This window comes from Rhinatrema bivittatum, chromosome 1 (assembly GCF_901001135.1).
Source record: "Rhinatrema bivittatum chromosome 1, aRhiBiv1.1, whole genome shotgun sequence".
Taxonomy (NCBI): Eukaryota; Metazoa; Chordata; class Amphibia; order Gymnophiona; family Rhinatrematidae; genus Rhinatrema; species Rhinatrema bivittatum.
In genome coordinates, this window is record NC_042615.1 from 479042664 (window position 1) to 479062585 (window position 19922).

Consider the following 19922-nt stretch of genomic DNA (forward strand, 5'->3'; position numbering starts at 1 on the left):
CTCTCGAGCCGCGCTAACACTGCGGCTGTTTCGCCGCACACGATAACTGTGTCCCGCTTTACATTTGCTCCGCCCCAGCTCCGCCCCCCTGAATACCAAATTAGAAATTTGCATTCGCAAATCGCGATAACGGCTGTTATCGCGATTGCAAATTCTCGCGCGTGGTAACTCCTTGGAAATGAGGCCCTAAGTCATAGCCTCATACATCACTGGTGAACAGCATTAGCCAGTCTGGAAACTGCAATTTTTACATACAAACCATTACAGGGGCACAGTGGACTGATCAGAGTTCTGGGAAAATGGTTAAACTGTTTGTATACACTAAGGGATAGATTTTTAAAAGAAGAGCGCGCAAACATGGACGCACCGCATGCACGATTTTGTGATCCGCGTGCGTACGTGCGGGCAAGGGGGTGTAGACTTCAGCAAATTTTGTGCGGCGACACATCCCAGACTTCCCTGCCCCCTACCCTAACCTCCCTTTCCCTCTCCTCTCCACCCCTAAACCCTTTCTCCTACCTTTTTAAAATTTTATTTTGTTGTTTTCTGCTCCGTTGGAGCAGCAACTTGCGCATGCCGGCAGCCCCTTCCCTGGTACAGCGTTGTGTACTTTCTGCAGCATCCATGCACTAAAGTATACATTGGATGCACGCCACAGTATCCAGACACGACTGACAGAACATAAAAGCTGCGTCAATACTGGCAAAGTTCAAGCTCCAACTGTATCCCATTGTTTAGAACACAATCATCAATTTGTAGATTTCAAATGGGGTATTTTAGAAGATGTAACTGAGTCTCCCAGAAAGGGCAATTGTACTGTACTCCTTAATCAGAGAGAACAATTTTGGATTTTCTATTTAGACACCGTTACTCCACGAAGGTTAAACCTTGAAATAGAATGGAATACTGTGATCTGAAATTCTTTTTTTTTTTTTTTTTTTAATTGAATTTTCAACAAATGATTACATTTATTCAATGTCTCCAGAAAATACAGAAAGGAGAAAAGAAGAAAAAAAAACAATATTATGACTTAACTATTGGTGTTTCTACACACAAAAGAAATTAAATATACCTTTATCCTTTCAAATATCATAGGCAACAGGGGGAGATCCAAGATGTTTAAGCAGCAGATATCAAGAAATGTGATCTGAAATTCTTATAGTTGAGTTGGTATAAATAGTAGTACTGGAATTTTGAGTCGTCACTTCCGGTCTAACTTTGGCACCAAGAAAGAGAAAACTGCGAAAGAGGGTAACACTGAAGAAGTGATTTTCTATTTTCCGTTAGCCGCTGCTTTTGGAATAATCTTAATGTGAATATTATGTATGCCGTTTTGGAAGAATGTATAAATGATAGGTAAGTTGATTCCTCTTTTTATAAAGTGCAACTCTCATTATGTAAGTGTATGTTTTACTCTTGTTTTAGCAACCATTTGATATTTTAAGCATTTACCAAGAAGAAATGCTCACAATAGGATGACATCCCCCGATGAAAATATTCGAAACATAGACCCATGTCAAAGAGCTCTGTCATGAGCAATGCTAAGGTAAGTTTTACTTGCATATATAAAAAAAGAAAACGTGATATTTTGGCTGATGATTAAGCATAAGGCAAAGAAGGTGTTTAATACTGGGAGTGCCTACTATGATGGCCACACTAGATGGTTAAAAATTTGATTGCGAAGAATTATTGGTGTGTATGTTGTGGTGCATCATCTTGAACCTTTGTCTGGAATTGCGATCCAGAAATTTAAATAAATAGCCTTGCAGTGGGAAGAATCTATAATGTGGCAGGATGCCTTACTCTTCAGTTTTCCTACGAGACATAGATGGTGGGTTTCAGACATCCTTGGTGCATCTTACTACCTGTCTTCTGGTTTTGTTAATTCAGTGCCTGAACAATGAGGCATTCAAAAACAGCTTACATTTTTTAGAAAATGCAGAAAACAAACAATTTCAGAAAAATTGAAAAAAACATTTGTTTCAGTTTTTTTTTGCTCATAATTCCTCTTGGACTAGAAACACGAGTGTTGAATGGCAGTGATTTTCTACTATATATAACCAAAGCCATTAATTCAATATCATATGGGTGTGGAATTCTAATTTCCAGATGTTATGATGTCCCTCAGGAAATTACAGCTTGACATTTATAGGAATCCCGAGCGACATCATAACATCTGGAAATTAGAATTCCACACCCATATGATATTGAATTAATGGCTTTGGTTATATATAGTAGAACAAGAGATGCTCTGTTACAATGTTCACTAGTGAGTGTGATTTCTTACACTGCATTTACAAGAATTGTCCTAACTCAGGTTAGCCACAGATTAGCAGTAGTTTAGACTTGAGGGTTAGTTTTGTTTAGCTTTGTACTCAGTAGAATAATGAATAGCAAATATGTGCTTAATGTGTTTTAAGATACATGTATAAGCATTTCTAGGAAATCTTGAAGGATGAGTATATGTAATTTGTTCTAATCAAGTTATTTTTTGAATAAAAAATTGCTTTACATATTTATATTTTTCTTGTCGGAGAATATAGAATTGTTGATGTGCTTTTTTCTCTCTCCTATTGGTGTTTTTTTGGGATATATGACAAGCACTAGATTAACTCTGTTTTTTGAACTTCGGTATAGAAAAAGTCATATATATAAATTATATATATATATATATATATATATATATATATATATACACACATAAATACACATACATATATACACATAAATACATAAATAAATATATATATATATATATATATATATATATATAAAATATATATATACATACACAACTTTTTTGCTGCCAGAGATCACGCGCAACTTACTTCAGCCCCAGGGCTGAAGTAAGTTTGTGATTAAAAAAAAAAAGAAATCAAAGGTAGGGGGGAAAGGACGGGGGCGGTAGGGAAGTTCCCTCCGAGGCCGCTCCAATTTCGGAGCGGCCTGGGAAGGAAAGGGGGAAGACAGCGCGGCTTGGAGTAGTTTCAGTGCGCGCAAGGTGCACAATTGTGCACCCCCTTGGGGCGTGCCGACCCTGGATTTTACAACATGCAGGCGCATGTTATAAAATCGGGCGTACATGTGTGCGCGCGCTTTTAAAATCTACCCCACAGAGAGTAATTTTCAACAGTGTGCATAAGTCAGCACATATGTGCACAAATTAGTGTGTCTAAAGTTAAAGCTGATTTTATAAATTGTATGGCAGGAGCTGTGCAGTTTATAAAATACCCCATATATCTGCCCCAAAGTACACAGATATTTCCATAGTGCTGGGGGCTACATACTTTGCACATAATAACCCTCAGTTATATGGGGGGGCTTAAATTTTATTTATTTTTTTTTTTATTTTATTTTTATTCAATTTTCAAAATTTTATAACATTATATATTGAATACAGGTAATTAAAGCAAAAACAAACTTCGAAGTATAATGCTTCCTAATGTAATAATACCTGTCCCTGTTTATAAGAAATACACGAGCTAATAAAAAGAAAATTAAGCGGTTAACCCAAAAGGTATAGAAAACTGTACCCCTAATTCAAATTGCAAATAGAGTTACACCGAGTCATACCACAATACTTGCTTCTAACCATTATTCTGTGCTACTTGGTGTATGTGAGCTCAAGAACTTCTGGAGCTGAGTCACTTCATAAAAAACATATTTATGATTTAAAAAGGAGATCTCACATCGACATGGGTATTTCACAATCATTCTTGCAGCAATTGCTTCTACATCAGGTCTAAGATTCAAAAAAACTTTTCCTTCTGGCCTGAGTTGACCTGGACAAATCATCCAAATCTTTTGGCCTAAAAATAATTGTAATCATTGTTTCAAAAACAATCTTAGAAATGCATCCTGATCAGTTGTAAAAACAAAGGACACTAAAAGTGTGGCCCTTGTTTTAATTTCAGTGTCAAGTGATATCTCTAAAACTTCAGAGACATCAATTGAGTCATTTATTGTTCCTTGCTCAGCAACATTACCCGATGCAGTTTTTGCTGGTAAATAATAAATGTTTGAAATTACTGGCAAATTTTGTTCTTGCATCTTGAAAACATTAGATATTATTTAATTATTAATTTCTATACCGGCTTTCACGACCAAAGGTTGCATCAAGTCTGTTTACATTAACAAGTCGTGTAATAAACATAGAACTAGGGTAATTGAACTGGTGCAGAAAATAATAGTTACAATGAACAGGAAATTACCAACTGGGATAGGAGGGAAAAAAGAGGAAAAGGGACAGACATCTATTAAACATTTCCTTAGCAGACGTTAATCTAATCATTGGAAAATTCAGAACCCTAAGATTCAAGTATTTTATTGAGTTTGCCAAATATTCAATTCTGTTTTAACAAATTTTTGTTGAAATGCCTCAACTTGTTCTAAACTTTTTTCAGTTTTTGTTATACTTGTCTTATTCAGGGTATCTGAATTCTCTAGATTAGAGAAACTCTGCTGTGTAATAGTAATGTTCTGGGATAAATTCTCATTCACTTTCTCAAGAGACTTTATTGCAGTCCATAATGTCCCCATAGTAATCTCAGGCATTTCAGAAGAGAGAATTATATTCAGCTGCTGCTTGGACTCTCCCTCCCCCCCCCAGATTGCTCTACACTCATTCCTACAACCAATTCTGATGGTAATGATTTTTCGGGACTATCAGCCCCTAATAAGGAGTCACGATGTCCCAAATTCAATTGTATAGGTGGTGAGGGAGTGTTAGGAGCTCTGGAGCTAAGCGATATTGTTTCAGCCTGCAGTGCTGACTCCTGCTCCAAGTCAGATATTGCTGCGGCCCTGTCCACCAGATTTGTACCCAATGTAGGTGCAAAGAATGTAGATATTCTTGGCTGTGATGTCACCGGATCAGGGGTAGATGTCACATTTTCCCTGATCCTGGCCTTTCTTTTAGTATGGGGCATGCCTCGGAAGACAACCCCCTCCACAGGATGTATATGAAATTATTACGGTAAGAATAAGTATGTTTCTTTACTACCAACTCTGACAGACAATTATAGCTTGTTGTGGCTATGGAGAATTTCAAATATGAAAAGGAAATCAGTACCTTATAGAAATAGTCCTCAAGATCGTTGCTAATAGCTCCAAAGTCCACAAGATTTCTTCAGATTCAGACAAAGCCGCGCACCCCTTTAGCGCACGCGGCTTAGGCACGCGCCGCTGGAGGGGCTGATTTAAAGCCCTTCCTGCTTCTCCCCGATGACGTCAGAGGTGCGTGACATCTCCAACGGGTGGGAAAAATCCTCCCCGAGGCCCCCAGCTGTGCCGAGAGAGCAACGACAAGGGAACAGGATATCAAAAAATCCTTCACAGGTAGAAGGAAATCCTCTCCTGAGCCCCTGGCTTGTATTTTATAAAGAATGTGCACACTCAATTTATGAAAAAACTTGTGTGGGCAGACTTAACATGGCCATTCACCCAGACTTTGACCAGTTCACCTAAGACGCTCCAGTACTTCACCCTGACCACACCGCCGCCACCAATTAACCCAGACTTTCCACCCAGAAAACTGCAGACAAGTGGAATTTCAGTACTGCAAGTTAATTAGCAGGTGTAAAAGCCTGCATGCAAGTTCTGTAAATGTAAGCACTATATCCTTAAAATATACCAACTTGAACACAACTTGCCCAAACCCCATCCAAGAACACTCTAGCCTGCCCCGTTTGTTTCCTATTAACTTCTACTGCATGAAAATTGTAGGCATGCGTGCACTCCCGGCGTTTTCAAAGTAGTGAGTATATATTTACACGCTGCTTATACACAGATATGCCGATTTTATGCATGCATCCCCCCCCCCCCCCCATAGCACTTAGAAAACTGACCCTCAAGATTTCAGTGAGATCATCTTGATTGATTTGTATGTATTGTTATTTTATGGGTTTAGGTGAATTATTCTGTTTTATGTGGCTTTTTGTTTTTTGACTATTTTTTTTATTCCTTGTTCTTCAATGCTGTTGTATTAAAATTGATTGTACTCCACCTTGAGGTTTTTTTTTTTTTTTTTTTGTTTTTTTACAGAAAAGCAGGTTACTACTTAAAAAAAAAAAATTCCACCTTCAAAATTTTCTTGCCTATTAACCCTAGTGAACTAGAGCGAGAATCCAGCACTAGATCATTTTAGTCTAGCTCAAAGGGAATATGGGTAAAAATACTCTACAGGGGAAAATGCTTTTATCTATCCTTAAAAACCATCATTATGGGATAAATATATTAAATGTTTTCTGCATGGAAACAAAAGTGGGAAACACCCTTCAGTACCTCTCTGGTTCTTAGTCTAAAAAAAAATCATTTGTGACAAAATGCCCTATTATGCAGGCACCGTTTTCAGAGGAGAAACAGGCAGTGAGTCATAGACAGCCTCAACTCAGTGGATTCCCACCCACGCTTTTCCTTCTGAATGTAACAGATGGACAATAAAGCAGCCAGACACTAGCTATGTTTTCTGAAATTATGCCAAATGATGTATAAGGAATGGCATAAATCCACACTCCTAATCTACTCTGAAATGAAGCATCAGTAGGGAGTGCCCCTGAATTATTAATCCTGCAGTTTATAGGGGAATTTGGGGTAGGTAAACACAATTATAGTAGAAAAGTAGTGCCACATTTCTGTACATATTTTATCTATGAAGAAAAAATATAACTTGGAGCTGGATACTTTACTGTTCAGTCACTAATTTCATTGAGAAAATTTAAACAAACAGTGTGGAGTTCAGGCTAGCTCAAGGCTGAGTGAGAACCACTATCATTATCTTTTGCAAAAACAGTATCTGAATATTGAATTATCCTGCCAGATGTTACATTTTATTTTCAAAAAGCAGACAAAATGTATACAAAGATGTCTGGTAACAATCCCGAAGAAAACTGTCCTTGAGCTTGAAGCATTACCACTGAATGCCAGTAGTAAATTGTCCTTGTGTTTGCTCTGGGCAACAACATTTTTAGCTGGTAAGATCTGCCATCCATACCTGAAAACATCACTTTCCCTGGTTTCAAATACTATACCATGGAACCTGATCGTATTTTCCCCTGGAGCAAGAGCAGGTGTAATGTAGGGAGGAGAGCATGATAACAGGCAATCTTCTCCCCTGCTTCCAAATCTTCTCTCTGGCAGTACCTAATTCCTTGTTGTTGAAATCAATCAGAAAATGTCTTTTTTTTTTTGCCAGCAATTCCAAATGTGCAACTCCCAAGGTAACAACAAAAATCAAGGATGAATGTAAAATTGGGGCATCAAAAGTGTAAATGTTACGTAAGCATTATAAAGGGATGTTCCTAAAAGATGTAGGGACCAAGTTATTTCCACCATGCCTTGCTTCTAATCAGGTCCCAAATACAAGACTTGTAATTTGTTAGCGAATGCAGGTCATAAAGTACAGGTTTTTTGTAAAAATAAAGACTAAACATTCAGTAACAAATTCATGAAAACATATTTCCCATCCAAAAAAAAGAAAAAAAAAACATGGTCCTTGTTTTGAGGAGCCTCTTTAACAGGAGTAAAATGCCTTCTTTATTCCTGAACTTCAGATCCAACAACGAATCACAAACCAGTACAGTGGGCAAACTTTCAAAAATACCACGTTGCTTTTACAACCAATCCCAAAAAAAAAATGGGCAGAAGCACAAGCTAACCAATCCCAGCAAGGCGGTAAGTGGAGAATGAACCAGTGAACACGCAGTCCAGAAACAGATTTCAGTCTAATAGCTATACGCCCAGACTCATGGGAAATCCAAAAGTCAATTAAACATGTCATAACATGTGAAGAGTATCCTATTGAATGTCAGGCTCAAGCTGAACAGAAATAAACAACAAAGAAAAAATATCCATAGCTGTTCCAGATGATTTAAACATAACTCACCCAACCCCCGCTTTCTCACTGTTTGAATATAGCTCACGCCTTTTCACCGGCAGCTCAAGGCAAGTTACATTCAGCTACTGAAGGTATTTCCTGTCCCCCCCGAGGGCTTACAATATAAGGGGGTCATTAACGTGTGGTAAATGCCTTGCAGTAGCACTAACGTGCAATATTCTCACTAAAGCGCATTATTTTGCCCCAAATATCGCTGAAATGGTAACTGGTAAGGAGCTGCTTAGTGTGCAAAGGCATGCAAAGCAAATCATTATGGAGTGATTTCATGTAAATAAAATAATGTAGATTTAGCTACATTTCCCTGGGAGCACTGGGATGCTAACTCACATCCCAATGCTCCCAGACAGTTTCTTAAAGAGCCACATCGGCCCCTATCGACCTCCCCCATCACAGTGTGTAAAAAAGAAAACAAAAAAATACCCCCAGGAGGGTCTTGAGAGAGTCCCGCCCACCTCTCCCCTTCCCCCCCCCCTCCCAGTGCCAATAGAGCCAGCCCATGTGTCAAGTTTTATTTTTTTTTTAATGATGAATGTTGCTTGGCAAATTCCCCTCCCCCATACTCAACCCCACTCCTTTTAAATAAATGTGCCCCCGACTCCCCCCCCCCCCAGCTCCAGACCCTCCCAACCCATACCTAGTGGCCTAGTGCAGGCTCTGGGGCCGTTGCGATCTCCATTCAAAATAGCACTGCTGTGATACAAATTGTGCCCCTGGGAACCCTACCTTCTGCCTCCCCCCTACCCCAGTATTTCAATTCTCTGAAAAGGGCCAAATATTTTCCTCCCTCAAATTCTTCTCAGCAAACATCTGAGGGGGGGGGGGGGATCTCCCACCCCCCTCGTCCACGCAAACCTAGTGGGGTATCCTCCTCCGGCCATCTCAATGATTTGAAATGTCCTATGTGGCCCTTCCCTTGAAAAGTTTTGGGACCTCTGCTCTACACTCTTTACCTTGCCAGTCATTCCATCTTTTGTCCTGCTTACTGCTTTTGTGTTCCAAAGTTTTCTTCCGCTCATCCAGTCATCTCCCTGACAGCATCTCATCCTCGTCACACCTCCACCCTTCTTCTGCCAGTGAATCTATTATTTACTGTTTCGGATAATAGAAAGACTAGGGGGCACTCCATGAAGTTAGCATGGGGCACATTTAAGACTAATCGGAGAAAGTTCTTTTTCACTCAACGCAAAATTAAGCTGTGGAATTTGTTGCCAGAGGATGTGGTTAGTGCAGTTAGTGTTGCTGGGTTTAAAAAAAGGTTTGGACAAGTTCATGAACTGCTATTAATCAAGCTGACTTAGGGAATAGCCACTGCTACCATATTACTGGCATCAGTAGCATGGGATTTATTTAATGTTTGGGTACTTGCCAGGTATTTGTAACCTGGATTGGCCACTGTTGGAAACAGGATGTTGGACTTGATGGACCCTTAGTCCGACCTAATATGGCATTTTCTTATGTTCTTCCCTCCTCCTCCTCTCATCGGGGAGTATCCATCACAATCCTGGCCTCCCAAAACAATCCTCATCACATCTATTCCTCTCCTCCCTTCTCATGTTCCTTGTGGAATGTCCACTATTTCCAATAAACTTAACTCCATTCATGAGTTCTCTCTCATATACTCTTCATTTCTTTGCCTTGACCAAGATTTGGCTTTCTCCTGGGAAGATACCCCTGCTAGAAACAGTATTTAATAGTGATGATTCAGAACAAGTGAAACAAATCATGGTGAATCTGGATGATGTAATACAGTAGTTTAACAAGCTAAAGAGTAGCACATGGCCTGGACCAGAGAGTTTACAACCCAGACTTCTGAAAGAACACAAAAAGGAAACTGCAAATCTATTACTAATAATTTGAAACTTATCATTAAAACCATCTATTGTACCTGAAGACTGGAGGGAGGACAATGTGATGCTGATCTCTAAAAGGGCTCCAGGGATGATTCGGAAACTACAGACCAGCGAGCTTGATGTCAGTGCTGGGAAAAATTGTAGAAACTATTCTAAAGAATAAAAATCACAGAACAAATAGAAAGGCATGGTTTAATGGAACACAGCCAGCATGGATTTACACAAGGGAAGTTTTGTCTTGCCAATCTGCTACTTTTCTTTGAAGGACTTAATAAACAAAGTGGATAAAGGTAAACCGGTTAATGTAGTGTATTTGGATTTTCAGAAGACATCTGACAAAATGCCCCATGAGAACCTCCTCAGAAAAAGAAAAGGTCATGGGATAGGAGGCAATGTCCTATTTTAGATTAGAAACTGGTTAAAAGATAGGAAACAAACAGTAAGAATAAATGGTCAGATTTCTCAGTGGAAAAAGGTAAACAGTGGAGTGCCTCAGGTATCTATGTTAGAACCAGAGCTTTTTAATATATTTATAATTGATCTGGAAAAGGGAATGATAAATGAGGTGATTAAATATGCAGATGACAAAATTATTCCGAGCCGTGAGAAATAGCAGGAAGAATTTGCAAGCCTGGGGGACGGCATCCAAATCGCAGATGAAATTTAATGTGGAAAAGTGCATAGTGATGCACATGGGGAAAAGTAACCAACAGTGTAGTTACATCATGTTAAGTTCCATACTAGGAGTTGCCATACAGGAAAAGGACATAGGCGTCATCGTAGACAATACTTTGAAATCCTCGGCTCAGTGTGTGACGGCAATCAAAATAGCAAACAGAATATTAGAATTATTAGAAAAGGCATGGAGAATAAAAATGGATATCATAATCCCTCTGTATCACTCCATTGTGAGACATCTAGAGTACTGTATGTACATCTGGTCACTGCATCTCAAAAAAGATATAGATGAACTGGAAAAGGTACAGAGAAGAGCAACCAAAATGATAAATAGGATGGAACGGCTTCTCTGTGAGGAAAGGCTAAAGAGGTTAGGGCTGTTCAGCTTGGAGAAGAGATGGCTAAGAGGAATATGATTAAGATCTATAAAATTATAAGTGGAATAGAATGGATAAATGTGAACTGGTTATTTACGCTTTCAAAAAAATACAAAAAATGGTGACACTCCATGATGTTCATAAATAGCACATATAAAACAAAACTGGAAAAAAATTCTCTCGCTCAATGCAAAATTAAGCTCTGGAATTCAATGACAGAAAATATAGTAAAGCGAGCATCACTGGGATGGAAAAAGGTTTGGACAAGGTGCTGGAGGAGTCGTCCATTAACTGTTGTTAACCAAATACACTTAGCCAATACTTATCCCTGGGCATTAACATGGGATCTATTTACTGTTTAGGTTCATGCCAAGTACTTGTGATCTGTACAGGCCATAGTTGGAAACAGAATACTGGGCTTGATGGACCCTCGCTTTAACCCAGTAAGGCAATTTTTATGTTCTTATGACTCTGCTTCAGTTGCTAGTCTGTCATGGAGGTTCTCTTCTCCCATGCACCTCGCACAGTAGGCTGTAGTGGTGGTGGTGTTGGACTACTGCGCTCTCCTCATGTAGGTTTCAACACCTTCCTCCAATTCAATCTCCTTCCGTTTCTTCCTTTGAGGCCCACCCCATTCACTATACAGGTAGTGTCCTTTATCGACCCTCTGCTATATCCCTCTCCTTTTCACCAACTGACATCTGGCTTTTCTTCCTTGAACCATCTTCCCCGTCCCTTATTCTTGGGGACTTAAACCTCCATGCTGATGATCCATGGCTCTTATACCTCAAAACATCTTGCCTCTACCTCCTCATTTTACCTTCAACTCTGCTCTACCACCTCTACTCACCGACTTGACCTAGTCCTCTTTTCCAACTGCTGTTTCTTAGACTTCTACACTTCAGTTCTTCCCTTCTCAGACCATCATCTGATAACTAACACTAATCTACCCTCCCCCTACAGCCTCATCCACTCACCACCAACACATTCAAGAATCTCCAGGCTATTGAGCGTTGTATCCCCCATACTACTGTTTCAACTCCACTACGTTGTCTGAGATTTTTTTCTTACAATTTGAAAAATGTTTAGATACCGACATTAGTAGGGGAACATCACATCGGTTTACATAAAACTAAAATACAGCAAACAGGCTTTACAGAGAACTATGAACTGGATTATATATATACTCCATTGCTTTAGACACTCTTGCACCTTTCCTTCTGTTATGGGATTATATAGCCTGAATCTATTAGTGAACTCAAAACCCACAAGGACACTCACAACAATTGTGAGCCTATATGGAGATAGGTAGAGGCATGTCCCTAGCTCCATCTCTGGCACAGCAGAAGCTAAGCACATCCCTGGGTTTAAAGTTCAAACCCCTGACAAAATTGCTTTCTGCTGACATGTACACCTATTATTAGAGTTTAACAGACCTGACATAATCCCTTACTACCTGGCAGTCTAGTAACACAGCAAAGAATTAGATAAAAGGACTGACTCAAGCATGCCAGAGACAGAAGAATGAGGAAAATTGATGAAGACTGACAGATTGAGATGCTGCCAACCTGCACTCTTCTACACTGGACTGTTTATGTACGGGATATGAATATTACTAATACTGCCGTTAATAATCATTTTATACACACACATTTACACAAAAAAAAACAAAAAATGAAATAGTTGATTTATTAAATATTATACTAAATTTCATAATATTTGAATTTTATAAACAAACAAAGAAACTAGCTAGCACCGCGCAACGAGGAGTAAAAAAACAGTTTGTTTTAAAGATTACTGAAAATTCCTGTAAGGAATAAAAAACTGCATCAGGATACTGAGAAGACAGTTGCTTGATGAAAAGATCTATGAGAAAGTTCATTAGGTTAACAGCTCCAACAGGAGTCTGTGAAGGCTGAAACAATCACAACAAAGTGCATCCTACTTCAATGAGAGACTGTAAGTAAAGGAATTCACAGCTGAGCGCACCCCGACAAAAAGCCTTGAAATGTTTCACCAGTGCTGGCTTCTTCAAGGGGGAATGATGACAAACACTGGGCAGATGTTCTGTATCAATTCTATGGAAAACCTAATCGGTGCTAGAGCTGCGTTGTAAGGCTTATCAAAGAAAATATTTCAGCGAAATTTAAACATGCTTCACAAAATTGTGACGTTCAAAGCTTCAGCAAACATCGAAGAGGGCAGTCAAGACCGGTCTTGTCATTTGCTGACAAAGGGAGAATGAGCCCATGTCCCCTTACTTGTTTATGTAGAATATGGCTATGTGTTTTTCTGGCTTAAGATTCTCTTTGCAAACAGTAGGTGAGAGAGAAATTCTAAGGCACAGCAAATGGCATGCAGTTCTAGTAAGCTGATCTGAAGGTGCCTCTCTGTTAAGGACCACACTTCTTGTGTCTGTACCGGTATGAGCCCCTCATCCCCTGGTGGAGACATTGCTGAATACAGTCACCTGATGAGGTGGAATCCGCAGAGGAAGACCCACACTCAGGGCTGTCAGGTTTTAACCACCACTGCAGGGAAGTTTTCATTCCGGCGGTTACCGATATTGGTGATTCGGTTCTTTACACTCGAATAATAGGACTAGGGAGGCACGTCATGAAGTTAGCAAGTAGCACATTTAAGACTAATTGGAGAATATTTTTTCACTCAATGCACAATTAAGCTCTGGAATTTGTTGCCAGAGGATGTGGTTAGTGAAGTTAGTTTAGCTGGATTTTAAAAAGGTTTGGATAAGTTCTTGGAGAAGTCTATTAACTGCTATTAATCAGGTTGACTTAGGGAATAGCCTCTGCAGCATGGGATCTTCTTAGTGTTTGGCTACTTACCAGGTTCTTGTGGCCTGGTTTGTTGGAAATAGGATGCTGGGCTTGATGGACCCTTGGTCTGACCCAGCATGGCAATTTCTTATGTTCTTATGGATAGGACAATTGGCGATTCAGCTGATGCCATTAAAGAGATTTCATGTTTAACGAGCTATATTATTGATTTATATTCTGCTTTTCAGCGCATTACTTTCCATTGTAGATACCTCAGTCTATATGCAATACAGCTGTCATGTGATCAAGGAGGACAAAGACTGCTCTTACTGGAGTCTGGTCCCTTTGAAGGAGGATTTTCACTAGGCCCTTTCTGCTCTGCTCAACTTTCTACTAGGTGGCATTAGAGGGAAAGGTATCAAGCAAAGACTCCACCGCAGACACAATCAAAGCCAAGTCCAAGTTTTGATGGTGTTCAAATCCAACTCACCACACCCCCACTGGTAGAGAGACAGACAGTTCAGTCCTTCATTCTGGAGTGGCAGAAATCAGCAAGGACTGTTGGGTCCTAAAGAATATGTAATGTGTTTCTCATCACTCTCCAACCCAGCATTTTTTTAGCCTTCACGTCAGACCTGTCTCAATCTGCCCAGCTGCAGCTGGAAGTGGAGCAGTTCTTTCGACAGAAGGCGATCGAGCTGGTGCCTTTCAGGAGGACGGTCAGGGATTCTACTTCTGGTATTTCTTCATTTCCAAGAAAACAGGAGGATTTACACCCATTTTCGATTTATGAAGTATGAACAATCTACTGGTCAGAGAGAAATTCAAGATGAACTACCTTCGCATAATCCTCCTTTTTATTCAACCAAGGGATTAGATGTGCACCCTGGATATCAAGGATGTTTATGCACATGTCCCCATTCATCCAACACTCAGAAAATTTCTCAGATTTGTATCAGGGCATCTTTGAAAAAAAAAAAAAGCACTAGAGAAGACCTGATGTCTAGCTAGAGGCAGTTGATCTCCTCCAACTTGATGCTTAATTTGAGCCATTGCCTTCTTGAATTTTTCCACAAACAGATCATCATCTGTACAGGGGAAATCTGCAAGATGATCACAAATATCTTCACATATTCAGCTCATAACCACACCAGTCTTTGTGCCCAAATGGCTGTATTATCAAACACTTCATACACTTTGTTCTATTGTTATATGTAAAGCCCCTTCCCTTTTTTGGGCATCTCACTGTTTTATGTAAACCGGAGTGATTTGTATTTCATACAAGAATCTCGGTATATAAAAAATTAAAAAATAAAAATAAATAAATACACCAAGCAGAGCAGATCAAATATTTCTCACACTATTCTACATACTTCATCGCCTTACACGTATTGGTTTGTTCCAGGTTTGACAATTCCATCAAGGGCACGTTATCGCACTCATGCAGATATTACAACACATACATTTTGTGAGTTGCAATCTGGGCACTTAACTCTACTCTGATCCCATCCCTATGAAGGCATCATCTTTGGCACTGGCACGGTGCACTCACTCCAAGGTGATATCAACTCACTTGATGCAGATACCCTCAATAACACAGTCTCTGATGCTGAATGAATGCTGAGTGTTGTTCTACACTATATTGATACCAGAAACTTTTGAATTTTATTGTAAATATTTACCTGTATATCTAGATTTTTCTCCTGGCCTTGCTTTCTAGCTTTTTGTTAGCTTAATAACCGAACCTTTCCCCTTTAAATACTCTCAACTTCTTTTCCGAGATATCCCTTCAAAAACATTGTTCCTAGTTAATCTGTTCTTCAAATATATTGTACCTAGTTAACCTGTATTCAGCATCTTGCTACATTTTTTTGTTCCCTGTAAAGGCTATACCTATCATTACGGCGACGTTGTTCATGTTTTATGTAAACCGATACAATGTGCAAACGGATGTCGGTATATAAAAATGCTAAAATAAATAAACAAACAAGGAACTCTAACACTTTCTTTCCAAAGTTATCTAGAAGTTTCAAACTCTTCTTTAGGGGCACATTGGATTACTCCTGAATCCTCTTGAGAGCCGACTATCATCACAGAATGGTGAGGAAGTTGGACTACTCTAAAACCAAGGGCAGCCTGCATTCTGTACCACCAGCAGACAAAAGTAGGATATTGCCATAACTCTGTCTAAAGATTCTTTAGCAGCTTATATATCAAAACTGCTGCTGAGTCTGCCAGTAATTACAGGATCTACAATATGTCGAAAACATCTGTGCTCGAGTCAGTCTCCTTCTGGACACTGATGTTATTGCTAGCTTGTCCAGGAACTTAGAGTAGCAGAAGTCTCTAGGGGAACAAGTATGCTAACTCAAATCATATAAAGGATCCGGTGGAATTCCAATGGAATCCTCCTCTATTCCTGATCAAGGGGAGTCACTTAGTCAAGATGCCGATGATGAAGATGGTGACAAGAGTAGAGAACTCTGTTGCCTCAGAAGGGACATCTTCAGGGATGTAGCCTGAATTGGTTGAAGTTGCCTCTTTGTCTTCTGATACAAGCTGGGACTCCCCTGGAAGAGTGAATCCTGCCTCATTTGCTGTGGAGTTAGGCATATGGCTGGCAACTCTTTTGGTGAGGCACATGCTGATTTTGAACTGAGCAGGGCTCACATTTTTGTTCTCATGAACTTTTTCTTCATCTTAGACCGAAAAAGCCCCAATCTTCACCAAGTCTTAACTGGTCCATAGGCTGAGGTGCCCTTTGAGTGAGGGTTCAAGGAGAGATGTTCTCTTCAGAGACTCATATGAGTTCTTCTTCACTATGCTGCAACACTGCCAAAGTGCTAGGCTCCAGAGACAGCACTACCATCAGCTCCAAGATGCTCTGCACTAATGGAAGTGGACTTTGGAATATCTTCCATGCTAGGGCATCTCACAATGTCACCTGCACTGGTGGAGAGTGAACTTGCACCTTCCTTGATAGCATCAGAGACTGTGTTATTGAGGGTATCTGCATCAAGTGAGTTGATATCACCTTGGAGTGAGTGCACCGTGCCAGTGCCAAAGATGATGCCTTCATAGGGATGGGATCAGAATAGAAAAGGTACATCAGTGCCTTCGGCACTTTCTACACCATGAAGGAAGATGGTAATTGCGCTGAGGTGCCCTGAACCTGTTCTGGTGCCAAATGCCCTTTTTCCTTCCTTGACCACTCACCTGATATGGATCCGGAAACCAGCCCCACAGGGGGAGAGGGAAGTAAAGGAATTGCACCTAGCTCCAGGCACCAGGAACCAGACAATGTTACACTGCAGAAACAGGAGCAGCTCTGATGCCTGGACTCGTGGCTATGCTTACCCTTACACACTCTCCTGAGGTCCAAGGTTTTCTATACTAACTGCTGCATCCTGGGAGACATGTGGCCACCGTTGTAACAGTTTGCCATATCATGATCCAGCCCAGGCACTTGTAGTATACCTCCATGAAAGTCACTAATAAACATCCATCTCCCACAAATGCAAACCCTAAAGCCATTAATGGCATGCTTCTTGCCCTTTCACTTTTCCTTTAACATTAAGATTGTTAACTTTAATTTTTTTGGATAGCATTTGTGGCTACCAAGGCAGCAGGTAGAGGCAAAAAATGCAATGAAGCAGTAAAAATGAGAAAATCTCAAAGACAACAAGAGACTGAGTTTTTACTAAGCTACAAGAGATTGGTCCATTCGGTTCCATCGGATGACGTCACCCACAAGTCATGGCTAATTCAGCCCTGATTGCCAATGGAGAGGAGAAGTGATTGCCAGAAGTGCATGTACAGCTACTGAAAGTAGCTAAGTTTATCACTTTGCCAACCGGTGCTACTGGTCACAAGCTTCAAACACAGGAGGATTACACTCTTCTTCTGTATGTGTCACTGTGTATGCAATACCCGTAACATGTATTTTTCTTTTTTAAAATAAACAGTAACTAGATGTATCCTGTGGCAAACCTAGGGTAAGTCAATATAAGACCTTTGCTAACCTGTATAGGCTCTCCTTCCAAGGACTGAAAATAAAATTGGTATGTGTATCTGTAAAGTGGGGGTTTTTTTATTTTCATTTTTTAATTTTTACATTTCTAAACAATCTTGTTTGTTTGTTAAGTCCATTGCATGTAGTCCCCTGCCCTTAACTCTGACCAGTATTACTGGTTACAGTAACACACAGTGAATGAAACTCCTTATTTTGCTAGGCTGCTATTTTAAAAGCCTTCTTGATGGTTTCAAAACCCTGCAACAGCTTGATCTCTCTTGGCTAATCGGCTTGCAGCACTTTCCATCCCACAGCTTCTTTCCTAAGCCCACCTTGTTGAGAGAAGTTCAGAGTCCCAACTCTAAAGAAGGCTCTTGTACCACGGGGAAGTCCCCACCCCTAGCTGAGGTAATGTTTGGAGCACAGACATCTCCCATTTCCTGCCACAGAAACATCACCGTTTTACATCACACAAAATAGCTGATGCAATTTTATACTCCTGTTCAAACTTGAAATATTATTATTCTTCACTGCACATTGAAAGTGGGAAAAAAAAAAAAAATGGAACCTTACTTGTCAATGAATTGGTCAATTATAACAACGTCCCCAGGCTGAATCTCTTCTCTGAGTGAGCCACAGGCTGTAGTCACCAAGACATGGGTGCAGCCTTCCTCCTTCAGTGCCCAGATGTTGGCACGGAAGTTGATGTTGGTTGGTGCAATGGTATGCTGCTTGCCATGCCTAGAAGACAAAGATACATAAAAATGTGCTTAAAGCAGACTCTTTGCATTATAAGATAAGTAGCAGAAGTTGTAGCTTGCACACCAGGCTTCTGTAACTTTGTGGCCTAGCCAGGAGGCTCACTTCTCTGAATACAGCAAATCAAGAGAGATGATACGATTACACAGCAAAGTAGGATAGTTCGTTGCACAGAAAATTTCACAAAACATTGGAGAACTTGAAAATTTTCAAACGTTATCCATACCTGTTGAGAATAAATTGACAGTGTTTGTAATAAAGGTCCTCTGCAGTAATGCTCTACTTGCAGTCAAGCAGCATCAAGCACAAAATCCCAATATCGCATGACAAAGTTCTCAGGCTTCAGGCAGCCAATGCAAAGGAAGTATATCAGGAGCCATCAACTGAACCTCCTTAGCCAGCAGTCCCTGTTTTGTCCTTACCATCCACATTTCGGTGGAAAGTCGAGATCCTGCTTCACATGTTTTTCATCACAGCTATTTGAGGAGGGGCTCACAGCAGTCTTACATATGACAAAACATTGATTCCACAGATAAAGCAGAGTTTCTTACCTGTAACAGATGTTATTCAAGGACAGCAGGATGTCAGTACTCACACAAGTGACTTTATCGGATGGAAGCCGGCATTAGAAACTTATGTCAAAGCCTTATTGAGCATGCTCACGCATGCAATATACCTTGCAGGGTCCCTTCAGTCTCTTCTTTTCCACGGAGCCTCGCACCTCACGGTGAGCCTCAAATTTTTATTTTACAAGGATTTGCACAATTTTTAAAATGCTTTTTCTGTGACTCCTTTTTTTTGTTCCTCATGCAGTTGACAGTGGGTCCGCCCGGTTCTCCCATTAGAATCCTAGATAAGTTTATTTCATTGTCATCCCATCGATGACTGCCGCCATAGATTTTCATCTTGCATCCCTTTTGTTTCATGACGACATGTCCACTTCTGGTTTTAAGCAATGCCCCAGATGGACAAGGACCATGTCTATCACGGATCCCCATGATAGAGGTGTCCTTTGCCTTGGGACATCACACAATGTCTGGGATTGCAGCAGGTGTGCCAAGATGACCCCAAAGGGGCCATACTGCTTGTCCTCTGTTAAAACAAGGTTGTTTATGATAGGAAACAAATCAAAGCTTTGAGGTTCCGATACAGCATAAGAATATAAGAAGTGCCATGCTGAATCAGACCAAGGTCCACTGCGTCCAGCATTCTGTCTCCAACAATGGACAGTTCCAGTCACAACTACCCATCAGATCCCCTATAGTTGATCTATTTCTTATATCTCACTCCTAGGGATAAGCACTGACTTTCCAATTCTCTTTTGAGCCCCACAGTTAGTTACCTTGACTACGTTCTACATATTCAATAGCTTGATTGTGCACCAAGAGAAAAAATACTTCATACAATTTGTTTTAAATCAGCCGATTGCTAGTTCCATGGAGTGTCCCTTAATCCTAGTGTTGTTTGAAAGGATAAATAACAGTTCCCTATCTACCTATTCCACCCGACTCATGATTTTAAAATTTTCAATCATATCCCCCTTCTCAGTTTTCTCTTTTCCAAGCTAAAGAGCCC

The 19922-nt window shown here is 40.2% G+C and overlaps 1 protein-coding gene across 3 annotated transcripts in view; it reads right to left on the bottom strand.

The window, feature by feature from the left end:
• The window catches only part of MTAP (methylthioadenosine phosphorylase), a 192801-nt gene that overhangs the window by 134672 nt on the left and 38207 nt on the right, over positions 1 to 19922 (bottom strand). For all 3 annotated transcript variants that reach the window (XM_029606853.1, XM_029606844.1, XM_029606862.1), the window contains exon 4: positions 18162 to 18329. In XM_029606853.1, coding sequence (XP_029462713.1) covers positions 18162 to 18329 — 168 coding nt within the window. The remainder of the gene's footprint in view (positions 1 to 18161; positions 18330 to 19922) is intronic.